At 53.7% G+C, this 18183-nt stretch overlaps 1 protein-coding gene across 5 annotated transcripts in view; it reads left to right on the top strand.

The window, feature by feature from the left end:
* The first annotated feature begins 2441 nt into the window (after nt 1-2441).
* Nucleotides 2442-18183, top strand: part of LOC146786088 (eukaryotic translation initiation factor 4 gamma 1-like) — a 647727-nt gene continuing 631985 nt past the window's right edge. For 3 of the 5 annotated variants that reach the window (XM_085635544.1, XM_085635546.1, XM_085635545.1), the window contains exons 1-2: nt 2442-2640; nt 16411-16533. In XM_085635544.1, the coding sequence (XP_085491670.1) occupies nt 16468-16533 (66 nt within the window). In that variant the 5' untranslated portion in view covers nt 2442-2640; nt 16411-16467. The remainder of the gene's footprint in view (nt 2641-16410; nt 16534-18183) is intronic. The other 2 variants (XM_085635543.1, XM_085635547.1) reach the window with 1 other exon arrangement.

Here is an 18183-nt window from a genome sequence, read left to right as displayed (position 1 = left end):
GCTCCGAATGAATACGGCTGAAGAAGCTTCCCCCCCCCGCCATAGGACCTGTAAGGGGGACAGGTAGACAGAGTAGACAGATCGACGCGCTCACTTTAGTTGAGGCCAGAACTAATGTTAGCAGGCTCACTGGTTCACTGGTACACTGGAACACTGGTGAACTAGTGTTGCTGTTAGACCTGCCAATCCTTTTTTTAATTTTTTGCTTAGCTGTCTTGATTGGCCTAGAGTTAGCTTAAGTTAGGATTAGCCCTTAACTTTAGCACTGCTGAGTGCAGTCCGACAAGGATGGCAAGACAATCAGGCGGGGCTAGGTTGTGGCACCCTGGATCCGACCCACTCCACCCAGCTCAATTTGAACCCACCTGCTGCTGAACGATGGGCGGGTTAGCTGATCGCTGGTGAGTCGCTGGTGAGTCGCTAGTGAGGTGCCCAGGTGACATAGGAAGACAGTCTGGTAAACGGTTCTGGGCAGCACGCCTTCCTTTCCTTTGCCTGATCTGCTCGGCGGCGGCTCCTATTTTCTCCCACCCCTGCGCACCACGGCGCGCTCCGCTTGAAGCGCGGCTTTGACCCTGCTTGAGGTGCGACTCTGAACAGGGGGAACAGAGGGGGCGGGGGAGAAGGAGCTGGAGCAGCAAAGTCCTCACGGCGTCTCTCTCGGACTTCTGCAGCACTTCGAACCTCGAACGAAGGAGCGGCGTGAAGACACGGACTGGGCTAACAGCAGGGTTCACTGATTTCGCATAAACACTGAGCAAAGGGAGCAAGAGCGAAGTATGAAGTGTGGGGGGATCCTCGCAGCTCCTGCTGTGCACCAAGATGGGAGGGGGAGAAATGCCTGTGGGACCGCTCTCATTCGCGGCACCCGCTCCACGGCTCTCTCCCAGCCGTGCCTTGCACCAAAGAAGAGGAAAAAGTACTTGCGGGGCCACCCGCTATTTGCGGCACCGCAGCTGCCCGCTCCCGACTCCTGGCACTTTTCCGGCCGCAGCGTGATTGCGGCTTACCTCTCCCTTGCTTGCTCTCGCTCCTGGCTGTCAGTTGTGCGGGGGGGCTTGAGGTAGGGGCTTGAGGTAGAGGTAGAGGAGCGGCGCCCTCCTTGCTCCCTGCACCTCTCACAGAATGGCTGGCTTGCTGTCCGGAGCAACCTGGACTGGCTTTTAGGGGAATAGGGTAAATGTGCCTAAATAAAATGAAACCAAAACAACACAAATCCAATAAGCAAACCAGAGATATGCATTTTTATAGTTTGTTCTAAAAATCGCGCCCAAAAAAAAAAAATCACAAAGCACCAACCTTGGTTTTCCCGTCAAGCTAGACCAGGTCAAAGTCAAAAGTTCAGGCCCACTGTGATGCAGCACAGGTTGGATGTCCCGGTTTAAAGTTTACCTACCGACTTAAACTTTTCTGGAGAAAAAGTGTTCTTCATCGAGTCTTCGAAGGGGCAAGCTGCAGGCTGGGTCCGAAGTACGGCTCGATGACCGCAGGGTGCTGAAAAGCTGGGTCCTGGCGAGGTCTTAATGAAGGCGAAAAAGCTCTGAGCAGGCGAAGTTCGTGCCCAGAAAGGTCCTAATGTTAATCGCCTTTGGTTCGGCGTTAGTCTTTTTCCAGGCAGAAAGTTTTTAAGTCCCAGTTTTTTCAGTTTGGACAGGAGGAATACAGTCTAACACCAGCCACTGGTCCAGGACCTGGAAGGCACCACATAGGGGTTAGGACTCCCTCTAGCTGAAGCTGGCAGCAGGGTCCAGAGCAGGTCCAATTGCAACTGGTCAGGTAGGCAGTTGCCGAGAGAGAGACCTCTGGGAGCTTGTTGTGTCTCGGTAGCTCAAACAGGAGGTCAGCCAACTGACCCTTAGAATCACTTGTGGGGTCCTAAATTCGAGGCAAGGAGATCCAGCCTTCCTTCAGGTCCAAGACAGCAGGACAGTCCTTCTGTTCTCAACATGTTCAGGAGTCTTCTGCGAGGAGGTCTGAGTGGTCCACTTTCATGCCCAGTGCCAACCTGTGGGTGGAGGGCTAGCTTTTGTCCACCCCTAAACCATGTCCCCCCAGTGGCTTAAATGGGCTTCAGTGCCAGGACTCGAGGGCAAATCTCTCCTATTCTTTCATGTTTGTTTAGGGTTTTTTTGTAATGGCCATTTGTTTTCATTTTATTTAGACAACAGGTCTTTTATTTTTATTACTTTTTATGTCTATTACATATGTTTGCAAAAAGAAAATACTAAATAAAGCATGGTTGCCAAGGCAATACCTATTGGCTTAGGCAATGCCCGTCTTTAAAGAAGCTGGCGAGACCTAAAAATGATAGGATTTGTCATAAACTCGTGTCGCTTCTCCCTTCCAAACTCAAAGCATGGAAATCATATCTGATACTTTTACTCGGGGAAAGACTGCGGTCCTGACTGGCTGATGCAGTTTCGGTTTCACAAATCGACGTCACAAGCCTGAAGAGAAACTTGTCCACAGCAGCCAGGGCGCTTGGGTGGAGAGGAGTGTTGACTCTGAGCCCCCGGAGGAATCCTGCCCTGCTGCAGCCCCCTCAGCCTGCACGAGACACACCGGCGGCGCGCGGCTCGGGTAGGTCGGTTACTCCTTTTCTGCTCCACCCGAGACCAATATTCAACTGGTAGTGCAAAGGTAATGACGATGCAAGAAATTGTCTTTCTTTTGGAGTTTGTCCTGTTCTGTTTTTTTCCTTAGCTGTATCGTGTCCGCCTGGGAGACGGAGTCTGAAGAAGTGTTGTGTATTGACTGGGCTTTAAGTGGGATGAAAAAGGAGGGGGGGGGTCTCTGAAAGGGGCGTGGCCGATGTAATTAAGGGCGTGGCTTAAAACACATAAGTTAAAAAACTGTGCTTAACATGGTGTGCTGCTCGATTTGTATTTTGCTGTTTCTGCCATTGCATCCAGATATGATACAAGTATCATGCCTACAACAAGCCAGGACTATTAGCTTTGTCAATGGTTGTTAGTTGCATAAGATAAAGCAGCAGCAACTATGGCTTGTTGTATATAAAATTGAAAAAGTTTCCACTTAAAGCCCTGATGACATCACGACGACGTTGCTGCTCCTGAGTTTCAGAAAGAGAAGGGAAATCCAGAGAGAAAATGACTCTTTAAAGGATTTCCCTTCCCCTACAACGCTCACCTGGCATGACGTCATGCCGTAACTTCTCCACTAGTGAGAAGTGGGCAGTGTGACCAGGGCACATCGATGTGCCTGCTGTCACTGCAGTCCCCCTGTGCCACGGCACAAATCGGAGCCAGAAAGAGACCCGTTTCGAGGTCCCCTTTAAATAACTGCCGGTGCTCGGCACTGGTGAGACCCGGCTCATTTGAAGCCCTGTGTATTGTGTTGTGAAATATTGTGCGGGGCAGGAGGTCTCGTGCTGGTGAAGGAGTGTGATGTGTTTATTAGTAAAGGAGGTAACTGTATTGTATACAGTGCATACCTGCCAACTCACACGATGCCACCGTGTGTGTGACACGATATCGCCCCCCATCAGACGGTCTCTCGGGAGGAACCGATATCACACGGTGGAAGGGAAAACGAGCTGGAAAACCAGAGGTTTTCCAGCTCGTCTTCCGAGGCTTTGAACTGCCGACGTCCATTCATGCTGGTGAATCAAGCCAACTGTGCCCATATGGCAAATTTCACGTAATCACCCAAAACGTAGGATTAATCTGGTTAAAGTGAAATGCGCGCTCCACTTTTTCCACATAACTTTGAGATGGAGTCATTATGCGGCCATGAGCTTCGGAGGACATGCTGAGCCTACAGTTGTGGAATATATTCGTTTATTTAACAAAAGGTCTGGAAATAGCACCAACAGACCTCCTTGGGGCGGCGAGTACACTGAGGGCCAGCATTTGATATTATGATGTCCGTGTACCGACAAAGCTGTGGCATTATTGCCCCCTGACTGTAAAATCACTGTTTGAATATATTCAGTTCAGTTGTCAATTGAAACATTAGCTCCGTCTTCAGTTTTGTAATCTGCAACCTTGTCTCGTGTTTGTGTGCCTTCCATTGTGTGCATTATTCTTACTTTTTTCGATATTTGAGGGTTTATTGTGGACAGGGGTGCCCAACATAGGCCCAGAATGGCCAGCTCCGGTCCAGGTTTTCTGGCTATAAAACATGAGGTAAATGTGCAAACCAACAATCTCAAGGAAATGTGTGCGAGTGAATGTGTGTGAAGTTATGTGTGTGGGTGAGTGTATGTGCGTACATGTGTTTAGTCGAGGAAGACCGGCTCACAGCCACCTAATGGAACCCAAACATGTCTGTGTGAACCGGAGGCAGCATTGGCAAGGTAAGCCCATCCTGCTAGATTTGCCAGGCAGAGAGTGAGAGGCAGATACCTCACAGAACACAAAACAAAGCTGCCCGGGCACAGGAGAGCAGGCAGTGAGTGAACACTGCAGGGGGGACAGCAAGAGGTTGGGGGGTGGCCATGCATGGATGTCTAGGGGTGAGCAGCCAGCGAATAATAAACAGATTTCCCGGGCATTGAGAAAGTAATGTTGTGTAAAATCACCTGGTTTTTGAGGTCGAAGAAGATGGGCAAGAAAATGCAGAGAAATGAGTGGCAAAAAGAGTGGTTTTCAAAATAACGCGCACTCTCACAACACATTTAGACTTCGATCCCTATTTCTAGTGTGATCATGTCCAGGGGTAGCTCCTCAGATTCCATCTTCTTGTTCAGGCACTTTCTCTGACCCTTTTAAAAATTTTTTTGTCCTAATCCTTTTTAGGTCTCGGCTAGCGATGGCTGCGCTTGCGCAGTCTCGCTCGCGAGAGATAATGACTTGGGAGAAGAGGGGCTTGAACCCGCCCCTCTTCTCCCCTGTTCTCCATTGGCTGGCCTAGTAAATGATGGCCAGCCATTGGAGAAGAGGTCCCGTCACTCCAATCATGCCCCGTCCTTTTCGGATCGGGGGCGTTTTTTTTGCGAAAAGTCTCAGGGAGGAGACAACAGCAAAACACGCCCCCGAATCCGAAAAGGACGCTCCCTTTCTCCGAGGCATTTCTGCTGTGCCTCGGAGAAAGGCGGTGGTGTCTTCCGGTGCCCTCGGCTTGTTCTGTGTGGAGTCCGGCAGGTAAGGCCTCTTGGTAAGGGCACCCCGCTCTCCTTGTCAAGGGTTACTCGAAAGCAGCTTTCCACATCGAGCTATCACGGAAGATCTCCTTCCTCCCACAGCGCCCGGAGGCGGCTTGGTTCTGCGAGTGGGCGCTCTATCTATGCCAAGTCAAAGACGTAATGCGCTAGGATCAGACCCACTTTGCAGCGCTTTATGGGAGAGTTTTACCCTGGAAATAAGGTGCTTCGTTCTTCCTGGGGTTTTAAAATTGAAGCGCTTTTTTAGTGCGCTTTGTTGAATATCCGTGCTTTTTAATCGATCCCATTTCCTCACATAAATGAACGTGCTTAAAATACTCTAAAGCGGGTAACAACTATTCTCACTTTGATCCACAATACTCCTGTGAACCTTGTAGCCGTGTAACGTGCCCGAATCTTGGGGCTGCTAGCGGTGTCTGCCCGGCAGCCTAAAGCCTGACCCCAGCGGCGGTTGTGCGCGGCTGCCGCCTTCTAGCGGCCATTGCAGGCAGAGCAACGGCTGATGCAGAGAGAGACCAGAGTCGCGCATGGAGGGTGACCTGAGCCAGCGGTTTTGTAGTCTCTTTGTGTCGAGCCTGCCCCTAGTTCTACATTCAATTTCATTCGCAAGTGGAGATGTTTTTATATAGCACTTAAGAGCTGACTGGTCTTTTAGAACGCCTTCAGTTTATAGCGGATAAAGCTCGACGGACAAGTGGGACAACGCGAAAAGCGATTTGCCCAAGATCACACAGTACTGTTTTGTGTTGAATCTGGGAATATAATACTCGTTTTGCCAGATCAGCGCTGACACTAAATAGAAAGGGCGCTTAGACAGCTCGCGATCACCCCACGAGACGCATTTGCCGTACATGGACGGCTGTACTCATTGCATCGTGGGTGAGCACGCGCTGAGTGGCCTCATCATGTTGATAACGCAACACTTTGTTGGGGAAACCTCAAAGGGATTTACTTCTCTGTAACTCAAAATGTTAATTTAATCTTCACGGATTTGATTCGCCTCCTGCTCCTTCTGCCCGTTGCATTAGCAAGCTGCCGAAAATAGTATATTTTGTGGACATCTAACAAGCTTATTTCAGCAGCATCCTTGCGTGGGATGTGAGCTCAACACCACGGTCATCTCTGCGCCCCCTGCCCACCGGCTCTGCCCGGGCCCTGCGGTGCCTCCCGCAGGTTCCAGCCGCTCTCCAAGGACGTGTTATGAGACTTTACCGCGGAGCGTAGAATATCTGCGCCTCCAAATGACACAGGGAGGAAACAGCTGTTTACGTTCTCCACAGGATGTTTGAGGACTTTAGTCCATCTCATGGTGTGGAAATCTGAGTGAGCAACCTAGCAAGAAAGCAGCATCTTTTGAGACCTGGTGTACCCAACCTTGACACATTGCGTTTCTATAGTGGATATGAAATCTCCGTTATCAGCCAAGGTATTTCACGACCACCGCTCATGCAGTTGCCCAAACTGAACCCGTGAGCGCGGAGACTGGTGAGGTTCCGAACCCCCAGCGGCTCGTATGCTGTCCTCTGCCCCCTTCCTGTCTAGTGCTTGACAGAAGTGCCAGTGTCATTGTTTATATAGCGCTTACTACCCCTGACAAGGCATCGAAGTGCTTTTCGGCTAGTAGCACGCTACTCCAGATCCCAACAAGCATTTACAATGCAACGGTCTCGGCATTGTTAAAGTTAGAGCTATTGGCATTGCTCATGACATTATTTTTGGGGTTTTCTGTTTTTAAAACATGTAGAGAAACGGCATTGTTATTTACAATGTCAATAGCTTAATCAGTGTGTGTGTAGGTGGCTCTGTGTGTGGGTGCAAATGCAATAGGTCTCGCATTTGAGAGTGATTAAGCTATTGACATTGTAAATAACAATGCCGTTTCTTTAAATGTTTTAAAAACCAAAACATAAACAAAAATATTGTAATGAGCAATGCCAATAGCTCTAACTTTACCAATGCCGAGACCATTGCATTGTAAATGCTTGTTGGGATCTGTAGTAGCGTACTACTCGCCGAAAAGCGCTTCGACACCTCGTCAGGGGTAATAAGCGCTATATAGATGCAGTTACAATTAACTGAGCATCTCATACCATAGATGATCTTGGGCAGTTTGCTCTTACACCTTGTGAGTATCCACTAAGTGTGATGTAGTACTATTTTTAATGACCTCAAACCACTCTTTTTGCCACTCATTTCTCTGCAGAGGGAAAAAAGTCCTCGTAGCCCAGGCTAGCATCTCTAAACAAAAAGGTAGTGTAGATTATTTGATGATGTCAGCTGTCGGTGGTTTCTGATTTCAGGGCCAGTCGGCAGTCTCTGGGTCGCAGCTAGTCAGCAGTTCCGGGTCCAGGGCTAGTCAGCGGTTTCTGGGTACAGAGCCTGTCACCGGTCTCTTGGTTCAGGGACAGTCCGTGGTCTCTGGGTCCAGGGACAGTCCGTGGTCTCTGGGTCCAGGGCCAGCCAACTGTCTCTGGGTCCAGGGACAGTCAGCGGTCTCTGGGTCCAGGGCCAGCCAGCAGTCTCTGGGTCCAGGACCAGCCAACGGTCTCTGGGTCCATGGCCAGTCAGCGGTCTCTGGGTCCCGGCCGGCCTGCCAGTGGGCTTCAGGTTCATGGCCAGCCAGCTGTCTCTGGGTCCAGGGTCAGCTAGCGGTCTCTGGATCCAGGGCCAGCCAGCGGTCTCTGGGTCCAGGGACAGCCAGCGGTCTCTGCGTCCAGGGACAGTCAGCGGTCTCTGGGTCCAGGGACAGTCAGCGGTCTCTGGGTCCAGGGCCAGCCAACGGTCTCTGGGTCTAGGGCCAGCCAACGGTCTCTGGATCCAGGGCCAGCCAACGGTCTCTGGGTCCAGGGCCAGCCAACGGTCTCTGGGTCCATGGCCAGCCAGCGATCTCTGGGTCCAGGGCCAGTCGGCCAGCGGTCTCTGGGTCCAGGGCTAGCCAACGGTCTCTGGGTCCAGGGCCAGTCAGCGGTTGATGGGTCCAGGGCCAGCCAACTGTCTCTGGGTCCAGGGACAGTCAGCGGTCTCTGGGTCCAGGGCCAGCCAACTGTCTCTGGGTCCAGGGACAATCAGCGGTCTCTGGGTCCAGGGAAAGTCAGCGGTTTACAGGTCCAGGGACAGTCAGCGGTTTCTAGGTCATGGGACAGTCAGCGGTCTCTGGGTCCAGGGCCACCCAGCAGACTCTGGGTCCAGGGATAGTCAGCAGTCTCTTGGTCCAGGGCCAGTCAGCGTTCTCTGGGTCCAGGGCCAGTCAGCGTTATCTGGTCCAGGGCCAGTCAGCGGTCTCTGGGTCCGGGGACAGTCAGCGGTCTCTGGGTCCGGGGACAGTCAGCGGTCTCTGGGTCCAGGGACAGTCAGCGGTCTCTGGGTCCAGGGTAAGCCAGCGGTCTCTGGGTCCAGGGTAAGCCAGCGGTCTCTGGGTCCAGGGTAAGCCAGCGGTCTCTGGGTCCAGGGTAAGCCAGCGGTCTCGGGGTCTAGGGTAAGCCAGCGGTCTCGGGGTCCAGAACAAGCCAACAGTCGATTGGCCCAGGGCCAGTCAGCGGTCACTTGATCCAGGGCAAGCCAACTGTCTCTGGGTCCAGGGCCAGTCAGCGGTCTCTGGGTCCAGGGCCAGTCAGCGTTTTCTGGGTCCAGGGCCAGTCAGCGTTCTCTGGGTCCAGGGCCAGTCAGCGGTCTCTGGGTCTGGGGGCAGTCGGCGGTCTCTGGGTCCGGGGACAGTCAGCGGTCTCTGAGTCCAGGGACAGTTAGCGGTCTCTGGGTCCAGGGTAAGCCAGCAGTCTCTGGGTCCAGGGTAAGCCAGCGGTCTCTGGGTCCAGGGTAAGCCAGCGGTCTCTGGGTCGAGGGTAAGCCAGCGGTCTCTGGGTCGAGGGTAAGCCAGCGGTCTCGGGGTCTAGGGTAAGCCAGCAGTCTCTGGGTCCAGAACAAGCCAACAGTCTATTGGCCCAGGGTCAGTCAGCGGTCACTGGGTCCAGGGCAAGCCAACTGTCTCTGGGTCCAGGGACAGTCAGCGGTCTCTGGGTCCAGGGACAGTCAGCGGTCTCTGGGTCCAGGGACAGTCAGCGGTCTCTGGATCCAGGGATAGTCAGCGGTCTCTGGGTCCAGGGATAGTCAGCGGTCTCTGGGTCCAGGGCCAGTCAGCGGTCTCTGGGTCCAGGGATAGTCAGCGGTCTCTGGGTCCAGGGACAGCCAGCGGTCTCTGGGTCCAGGGCCAGCCAGCGGTCTCTGGGTCCAGGGCCAGCCAGCGGTCTCTGGGTCCAGGGCCAGCCAGCGGTCTCTGGGTCCAGGACCAGCCAGCGGTCTCTGGGTCCAGGACCAGCCAGCGGTCTCTGGGTCCATGGCCAGTCAGCGGTCTCTGGGACCATGGCCAGTCAGCGGTCTCTGGGTCCATGGCCAGTCAGCGGTCTCTGGGTCCAGGCCGGCCTGCCAGTGGGCTCTAGGTTCATGGCGAAGCCAGCAGTCTCTGGGTCCAGGGTCAGCTAGCGGTCTCTGGGTCCATGGCCAGCCAGCCGTCTCTGGGTCCAGGGCCAGCCAGCCGTCTCTGGGTCCAGGGCCAGCTAGCGGTCTCTGGGTCCAGGGACAGTCAGCGGTCTCTGGGTCCAGGGACAGTCAGCAGTCTCTGGGTCCAGGGCCAGCTAAGGGTCTCTGGGTCCACGGCCAGCCAGCGGTCTCTGGGTCCAGGGCTAGCCAGCGGTCTCTGGGTCCAATGACAGTCAGCGGTCTCTGGGTCCAGGGACAATCAGCGGTCTCTGGCTCCAGGGACAGTCAGCGGTCTCTGGCTCCAGGGACAGTCAGCGGTCTCTGGGTCCGGGGACAATCAGCGGTCTCTGGGTCCAGGGACAGTCAGCGGTCTCTGGGTCCAGGGCCAGCCAGCGGACTCTGGGTCCAGGAATAGTCAGCGGTCTCTAGGTCCAATGACAGTCAGCGGTCTCTGAGTCCTGGGACAATCAGCGGTCTCTGAGTCCAGGGTAAGCCAGCGGTCTATGGGTCCATGGTAAGCCAGCGGTCTCTGGGTCCAGGGCCAGTGAGTGGTCTCTGGGTCCATCGCCAGTCAGCGGTCTCTGGGTCCAGGGCCAGTCAGCGGTCTCTGGGTCCAGGGCCAGCTAGCGGTCTCTGGGTCCAGGGACAGTCAGCGGTCTCTGGGTCCAGGGACAGTCTGCAGTCTCTGGGTCCAGGGCTAGCCAGCGGTCTCTGTGTCCATGGCCAGTCAGCGGTATCCACTAAGTGTGATGTAGTACTATTTTTAATGACCTCAAACCACTCTTTTTGACACTCATTTCTCTGCAGAGGGAAAAAAGTCCTCGTAGCCCAGGCTAGCATCTCTAAACAAAAAGGTAGTATAGATTATTTGATGATGTCAGCTGTCGGTGGTCTCTGAGTCCAGGGCCAGTCAGCAGTCTCTGGGTCGCAGCTAGTTAGCAGTTCCGGGTCCAGGGCCAGCCAACTGTCTCTGGGTCCAGGGACAGTCAGCGGTCTCTGGGTCCAGGGCCAGCCAGCAGTCTCTGGGTGCAGGACCACCCAACGGTCACTGAGTCCATGGCCAGTCAGCGGTCTCTGGGTCCCGGCCGGCCTGCCAGTGGGCTTCAGGTTTATGGCCAGCCATCAGTCTCTGGGTCCAGGGTCAGCTAGCGGTCTCTGGGTCCAGGGCCAGCCAGCGGTCTCTGGGTCCAGGGACAGTCAGCGGCCTCTGGGTCCAGGGACAGTCAGCGGTCTCTGGGTCCAGGGCCAGTCAAAGGTCTCTGGGTCCAGGGCCAGCCAACGGTCTCTGGGTCCAGGGCCAGCCAACGGTCTCTGGGTCCAGGGCCAGCCAACGGTCTCTGGGTCCAGGGCCAGCCAACGGTCTCTGGGTCCAGGGCCAGCCAACGGTCTCTGGGTCCATGGCCAGCCAGCGATCTCTGGGTCCAGGGCCAGTCGGCCAGCGGTCTCTGGGTCCAGGGCTAGCCAACGGTCTCTGGGTCCAGGGCCAGTCAGCGGTTGATGGGTCCAGGGCCAGCCAACTAACTGTCTCTGGGTCAAGGGACAGTCAGCGGTCTCTGGGTCCAGGGACAGCCAACTGTCTCTGGGTCCAGGGACAATCAGCGGTCTCTGGGTCCAGGGACAGTCAGCGGTTTCAAGGTCCAGGGACAGTCAGCGGTTTCTAGGTCATGGGACAGTCAGCGGTCTCTGGGTCCAGGGCCAGCCAGCGGACTCTGGGTCCAGGGATAGTCAGCAGTCTCTTGGTCCATGGCCAGTCAGCGTTCTCTGGGTCCAGGGCCAGTCAGCGTTCTCTGGGTCCAGGGCCAGTCAGCGTTCTCTGGGTCCAGGGCCAGTCAGCGGTCTCTGGGTCCAGGGACAGTCAGCGGTCTCTGGGTCCAGGGACAGTCAGCGGTCTCTGGGTCCAGGGTAAGCCAGCGGTCTCTGGGTCCAGGGTAAGCCAGCGGTCTCTGGGTCCAGGGTAAGCCAGCGGTCTCTGGGTCCAGGGTAAGCCAGCGGTCTCGGGGTCTAGGGTAAGCCAGCGGTCTCTGGGTCTAGAACAAGCCAACAGTCTATTGGCCCAGGGCCAGTCAGCGGTCACTGGGTCCAGGGCAAGCCAACTGTCACTGGGTCCAGGGACAGTCAGCGGTCTCTGGGTCCATGGCCAGCCAGCGGTCTCTGGGTCCAGGGCCAGTCAGCGGTCTCTGGGTCCAGGGCCAGCTAGCGGTCTCTGGGTCCAGGGCCAGCTAGTGGTCTCTGAGTCCAGGGACAGTCAGCGGTCTCTGGGTCCAGGGACAGTCAGCAGTCTCTGGGTCCAGGGCTAGCCAGCGGTCTCTGGGTCCAGGGACAGTCAGCAGTCTCTGGGTCCAGGGTAAGCCAGCGGTCTCGGGGTCTAGGGTAAGCCAGAGGTCTCTGGGTTCAGAACAAGCCAACAGTCTATTGGCCCAGGGCCAGTCAGCAGTCACTGGGTCCAGGGCAAGCCAACTGTCTCTGGGTCCAGGGACAGTCAGCGGTCTCTGGGTCTAGGGACAGTCAGCGGACTCTGGGTCCAGGGACAGTAAGCGGTCTCTGGGTCCAGGGATAGTCAGCGGTCTCTGGGTCCAGGGATAGTCAGCGGTCTCTGGGTCCAGGGCCAGTCAGCGGTCTCTGGGTCCAGGGATAGTCAGCAGTCTCTGGGTCCAGGGACAGCCAGCGGTCTCTGGGTCCAGGGACAGCCAGCGGTCTCTGGGTCCAGGGACAGCCAGCGGTCTCTGGGTCCAGGGCCAGCCAGCGGTCTCTGGGTCCAGGGCCAGCCAGCGGTCTCTGGGTCCAGGACCAGCCAGCGGTCTCTGGGTCCAATAGTCCAATTGGTCGCACACTGCTCTACCTACCAGCGTGTTGCCCCAAAGAATTGTGGTCCCTGAAGTCAGCGTCAGCGGGTACGCCTATGCCCGAGTCTTGAGTGCAAGTAAGTGTAGCGTTAGCCATCCCTGGACACATGTTTCGAGGTAGTTGCCTCTCGTCAGCAGGGAGTAGGTGAGTGTGTAGGGTTGCTGTGTAGGCTGCTAAAATAAGTGTTCTCAGGTAAAGTACCTCTCGTAGCGCGCAGGTGCGTAACCGTGCCTTGAGTGGTACTTTACCTGAGAATATTTTTTGGCAGCCTACGCAGCAACCCTACACACATACCTACTCCCTGCTGACGAGAGGCAACTACCTCGAAACACGTGTCCAGGGATGGCTAACGCAACACTTATCTTCATTTTAAACTTTTGGCATAGGCGTACCCGCCGACGCTACTTCATGGACCACAATTCTTTGGGGTAACACGCTGGTAGGACTAGCAGAGTGCGGCCAATCGGATTTTTGTTTACATTCAGGCTCCCTTGAGCCGGTGGGGCTGACGAGCCCATGGCTACGCACCTGCGCGCCTTGAGTGGTACTTTACCTGAGAATATTTTTTGTTAGCCTACGCAGCAACCCTACACACATACCTACTCCCTGCTGATGAGAGGCAACTACCTCGAAACACGTGTCCAGGGATGGCTAACGCGACACTTATCTTCATTTTAAACTTTTGGCATAGGCGTACCCGCCGACGCTACTTCATGGACCACAATTCTTTGGGGTAACACGCTGGTAGGACTAGCAGAGTGCGGCCAATCGGATTTTTGGTCTCTGGGTCCAATGACAGTCAGCGGTCTCTGGGTCCAGGGACAATCAGCGGTCTCTGGCTCCAGGGACAGTCAGCGGTCTCTGGGTCCAGGGACAGTCAGCGGTCTCTGGGTCCAGGGACAATCAGCAGTCTCTGGGTCCAGGGACAGTCAGCGGTCTCTGGGTCCAGGGCCAGCCAGCGGACTCTGGGTCCAGGAATAGTCAGCGGTCTCTAGGTCCAATGACAGTCAGTGGTCTCTGGGTCCAGGGATAGTCAGCAGTCTCTGGGTCCAGGGCCAGCCAACGGTCTCTGGGTCCACGGCCAGCAAGCGGTCTCTGGGTCCAGGGCTAGCCAGCGGTCTCTGGGTCCAATGACAGTCAGCGGTCTCTGGGTCCAGGGACAATCAGCGGTCTCTGGGTCCAGGGACAGTCAGCAGTCTCTGGGTCCAGCGACAATCAGCGGTCTCTGGGTCCAGGGACAATCAGCGGTCTCTGGGTCCAGGGACAGTCAGCGGTCTCTGGGTCCAGAGTAAGCCAGCGGTCTCTGGGTCCAGGGTAAGCCAGTGCTCTCTGGGTCCAGGGTAAGCCAGCGGTCTCTGGGTCCAGGGTAAGCCAGCGGTCTTGGGGTCTAGGGTAAGCCAGCGTTCTCTGGGTCCAGAACAAGCCAACAGTCTATTGGCCCAGGGCCAGTCAGCGGTCACTGGGTCCAGGGCAAGCCAACTGTCTCTGGGTCCAGGGACAGTCAGCGGTCTCTGGGTCCAGGGACAGTCAGCGGTCTCTGGGTTCAGGGATAGTCAGCGGTCTCTGGATCCAGGGCCAGTCAGCGGTCTCTGGGTCCAGGGATAGTCAGCAGTCTCTGGGTCCAGGGCCAGCCAGCGGTCTCTGGGTCCAGGGCCAGCCAGCGGTCTCTGGGTCCAGGGCCAGCCAGCGGTCTCTGGGTCCAGGGCCAGCCAGCGGTCTCTGGGTCCAGGGCCAGCCAGCGGTCTCTGGGTCCAGGGCCAGTCAGCGGTCTCTGGGTCCAGGGCCAGTCAGCGGTCTCTGGGTCCATGGCCAGTCAGCGGTTTCTGGGTCCATGGCCAGTCAGCAGTCTCTGGGTCCAGGCCGGCCTGCCAGTGGGCTCTAGGTTCATGGCCAAGCCAGCAGTCTCTGGGTCCAGGGTCAGCTAGAGGTCTCTGGGTCCATGGCCAGCCAGCGGTCTCTGGGTCCAGGGCCAGCTAGCGGTCTCTGGGTCCAGGGACAGTCAGCAGTCTCTGGGTCCAGGGCCAGCCAACAGTCTCTGGGTCCACGGCCAGCCAGCGGTCTCTGGGTCCAGGGCTAGCCAGCTATCTCTGGGTCCAATGACAGTCAGCGGTCTCTGGGTCCAGGGACAATCAGCGGTCTCTGGCTCCAGGGACAGTCAGCGGTCTCTGGGTCCAGGGACAGTCAGCGGTCTCTGGGTCCAGGGACAATCAGCAGTCTCTGGGTCCAGGGACAGTCAGCGGTCTCTGGGTCCAGGGCCAGCCAGCGGACTCTGGGTCCAGGAATAGTCAGCGGTCTCTAGGTCCAATGACAGTCAGTGGCCTCTTGGTCCAGGGACAGTCAGCAGTCTCTGGGTCCAGGGCCAGCCAATGGTCTCTGGGTCCACGGCCAGCCAGCGGTCTCTGGGTCTAGGGCTAGCCAGCGGTCTCTGGGTCCAATGACAGTCAGCGGTCTCTGGGTCCAGGGACAATCAGCGGTCTCTGGGTCCAGGGACAGTCAGCGGTCTCTGGGTCCAGGGACAGTCAGCGGTCTCTGGGTCCAGGGCCAGCCAGCGGACTCTGGGTCCAGGAATAATCAGCGGTCTCTAGGTCCAATGACAGTCAGCGGTCTCTGAGTCCAGGGACAATCAGCGGTCTCTGAGTCCAGGGTAAGCCAGCGGTCTATGGGTCCAGGGTAAGCCAGCGGTCTCTGGGTCCAGGGCCAGTCAGCAGTCTCTGGGTCCAGGGCCAGCCAACTGTCTCTGGGTCCAGGGACAGTCAGCTGTCTCTGGGCCCAGGGACAGTCAGTGGTCTCTGGGTCCGGGGATAGACAGCGGTCTATGGGTCCATGGCCAGTCGGCGCACATTTTGAGGCCTTACCCTGGGGTTCTGAGTCAGTCAGGGATAACTGAGCGTCCCCTTAAGGGCCAATGCTATATACCTGAATGTTGATTGCCCCAATACTGATGCACGTCAAAATATCCAATACACTCAATTTAAGCGCCTTACTCTTGTGGTCATCTTGCGTCCTTATTACACCAATGTGTGCTATCTGGGCTATCCTGATCAACTTCTTCAGCATCTTCAAGTCATGCAGAACGTAGCGGCGCATCTATTATTTAAACTTTCACGCCATTTGCTCGTATTTAAAAGAGTTACACTGGTTGCCAGTCAAAAATAACATTTTGTTTTAAGACCCTTGTTTTAGCACATCAGGGTTTTTATGGTGAAGGTCCACAGTATTTGTCTGCAAGGGTGCGGCAATACTGCCCAATGAGAGCGCTCGGCTGATGGTGGTCACTCGCTTTAAGCGGGTTAGGAGAGGGGGTCCTCTTTTACGGTTCTGGCCACGAAAGCATGGAAACCTTACCTTCTCATCTCAGAGACACGCAGAATGAAGGATGTTTCCATAAGAGGTTACCAACTCATCTGTTTAGGTCACATTGAAGTTTTTGAGAGCTTACCTGTTTGATCAGCGCCAGGACACTGTCCAAGTAGCTGCGTGAGCTATATAAGCTCATTCATTCATTCTCTATCATCAATACATTTGTTGATGAGTATGTCTTTGTGTGCTGTCTGTGTGTCCATATTAACACAGTACACAGCAACATACAGGCCTTACATCAAAAATATGCATTTAGTACAAGCTAGATCCACTGTCGGTTTAAGCTTATCCTCTATGTGATTGTGTTGAATGCCACTGTGGAGCTTTGGTCCATCATCAAAGCCCACTATGGTGATGCTGCTGGTTACGCTATTTGTACAATTTACTTTATAACCATTTTTTGCTTCAAGAACTGCCTAATGTGATTGCTGCGCAGTGCCTCTTGTCTTGGTGATAGTTTAATGCAGTAAGAAATGCGAATCTAAAAAAAATTCTTGCTGAAACTAAAATAAAATTCTACCCTGGTCCAGATTTGTAGCATTGACATTTGTTATTCTTACATTTTTTAAGACAGTATTTATTCATTCTAGAATTCATGTACTCAACAGGTGCAGTCACACAAATTGCCTTTTCCTCACCCCCTAAATTCTGACAGAATAGCAGGAATGAACAGAAAACCTGACTTCACCCCGTCATTTGCAGACTTGCCTCGGAAGCCAATGAGCAACCAGGTAAGTACCACTTGCTGGGTGCCTTTTACTCACATTATTTACTATTGCAGTGCATCACCATGTGTATGCTTTCCGTGATGATATTGTGTCTGTGGGTATCTTGCCATCTGTATTGTTGCAAGTCAATATTTTTGTATTGGATATATTGAGATAGAACTATAGGGGCAGTATTACATAGAGGGAGTATTTTGGTACAAGTCTTAAAGGACCTTCTAGGGTTAGTGACTGAGGGGACTGATCAGCATTTGTATACCAAAGAAAAGGCTCTCGCAGCTCTGGTAGGAGGAAATTCACCCAGTGCTCATCAGTCAACGGTCCCGATCAGTATACACAATTGAAGGATTCAATTCACTCTTGTGCATATCAGACTCTGGACCTTATCAGGAAAGAGGGTTATGATCGCTTACTGCTCATCAAATTAAAGCCCTCTCAGAGTTTAAATCTGAGGGCATCTGATGTCCTTGTGCACATCATTGAAAAGGGTCTATCATATCTTCAGCCGAGTATCTGACCATCCTATGATTAGATAACCCTGCACGTGTCAATCACTAGGGCCCTCAGAAATTAGAGTTACGTGGGGTTTGATCACCTTTTGTGGATCGATGAGAGAACCCCTTTAGAAGTTTGGTCTGAAGAAGGTGTGATCATTTTGGGCAATTCTTTCAAAGAAGTTTACCCGTAGCTGACTCTGTGAAATTGGTTTATTTTGTAAAGATGTGTTCTGGTGTCAACTTGAGTAAGATGTCTTTGAGCGGATTAAAATATATTCAGCCAGTTTATTACATGGCTGCTTAGTGGAACTAATGTTTACGCTTCACTTTCACATGGTCTTGCTTCACACGGAAACTGTCAGGTAACACTGAAGTGCCTGCTTCTGTTGCCCTTCAGCGGTCCTGCAGCAGTAGCAATGGGCTACGGTGTGTTTTTGGGATCCCTTTTCAGTACTGCACTAATAAGGAGTTGAATTGAAAAAGTGGTCGCTCTTGTTTTACGTTCACTAAAGCTGATAGTAGCAGTGAGCGCAAAACTGGGAAAATGTGGTAATAACACATTCATAATGGGCACCAAAAAGTTTGTGTGAACGATCTCCTGTTATTAATACCTATGTCTGAAACAGGCACAATAGTATACAAATACACATACTATACAAATACTATTTACTGTGAAGTGAATTTACAGCCAGTTATTGCATCAAACTTTTGCTGCGACAAAACAGCAAACTGAGTTTACTGTCGCGCCATTGCCTTTTCTTTGTATCATCCACACTTCTATGTTTTCATTCTCTGTTAATCACATGAGCACTGAACATGGGTTTATTGTACATATATATACATAATATACAATAGTTTCATGATATGAAAAGATATAATAAAGAAAAGTATTATTTGCTGAAGTCAATGTGCATTTGTGGTTGATTCTATGAAAAAATAGTTTTACGTCATGTGTTGTCATATAATTGGTAACTTTGCTAGGAACCATTGTTCTCCAGCATTGGATCTTTCACAGATTCACATGACTGAATCATCCCAGTTATTGAGGCGGGAGTCACACGGTATCATAATTAAAATGCAGTACCAAAGCTAGGCTTTAAAAGCCTGCATAGGTCACCTTGTTAGCCTATCCACAAAAGCGAAAATCCGAACACTTAGC

This window comes from Triturus cristatus, chromosome 11 (genome assembly GCF_964204655.1).
Source record: "Triturus cristatus chromosome 11, aTriCri1.1, whole genome shotgun sequence".
NCBI classification, from domain to species: Eukaryota; Metazoa; Chordata; class Amphibia; order Caudata; family Salamandridae; genus Triturus; species Triturus cristatus.
This window is presented reverse-complemented; position numbering and strand designations above follow the sequence as displayed.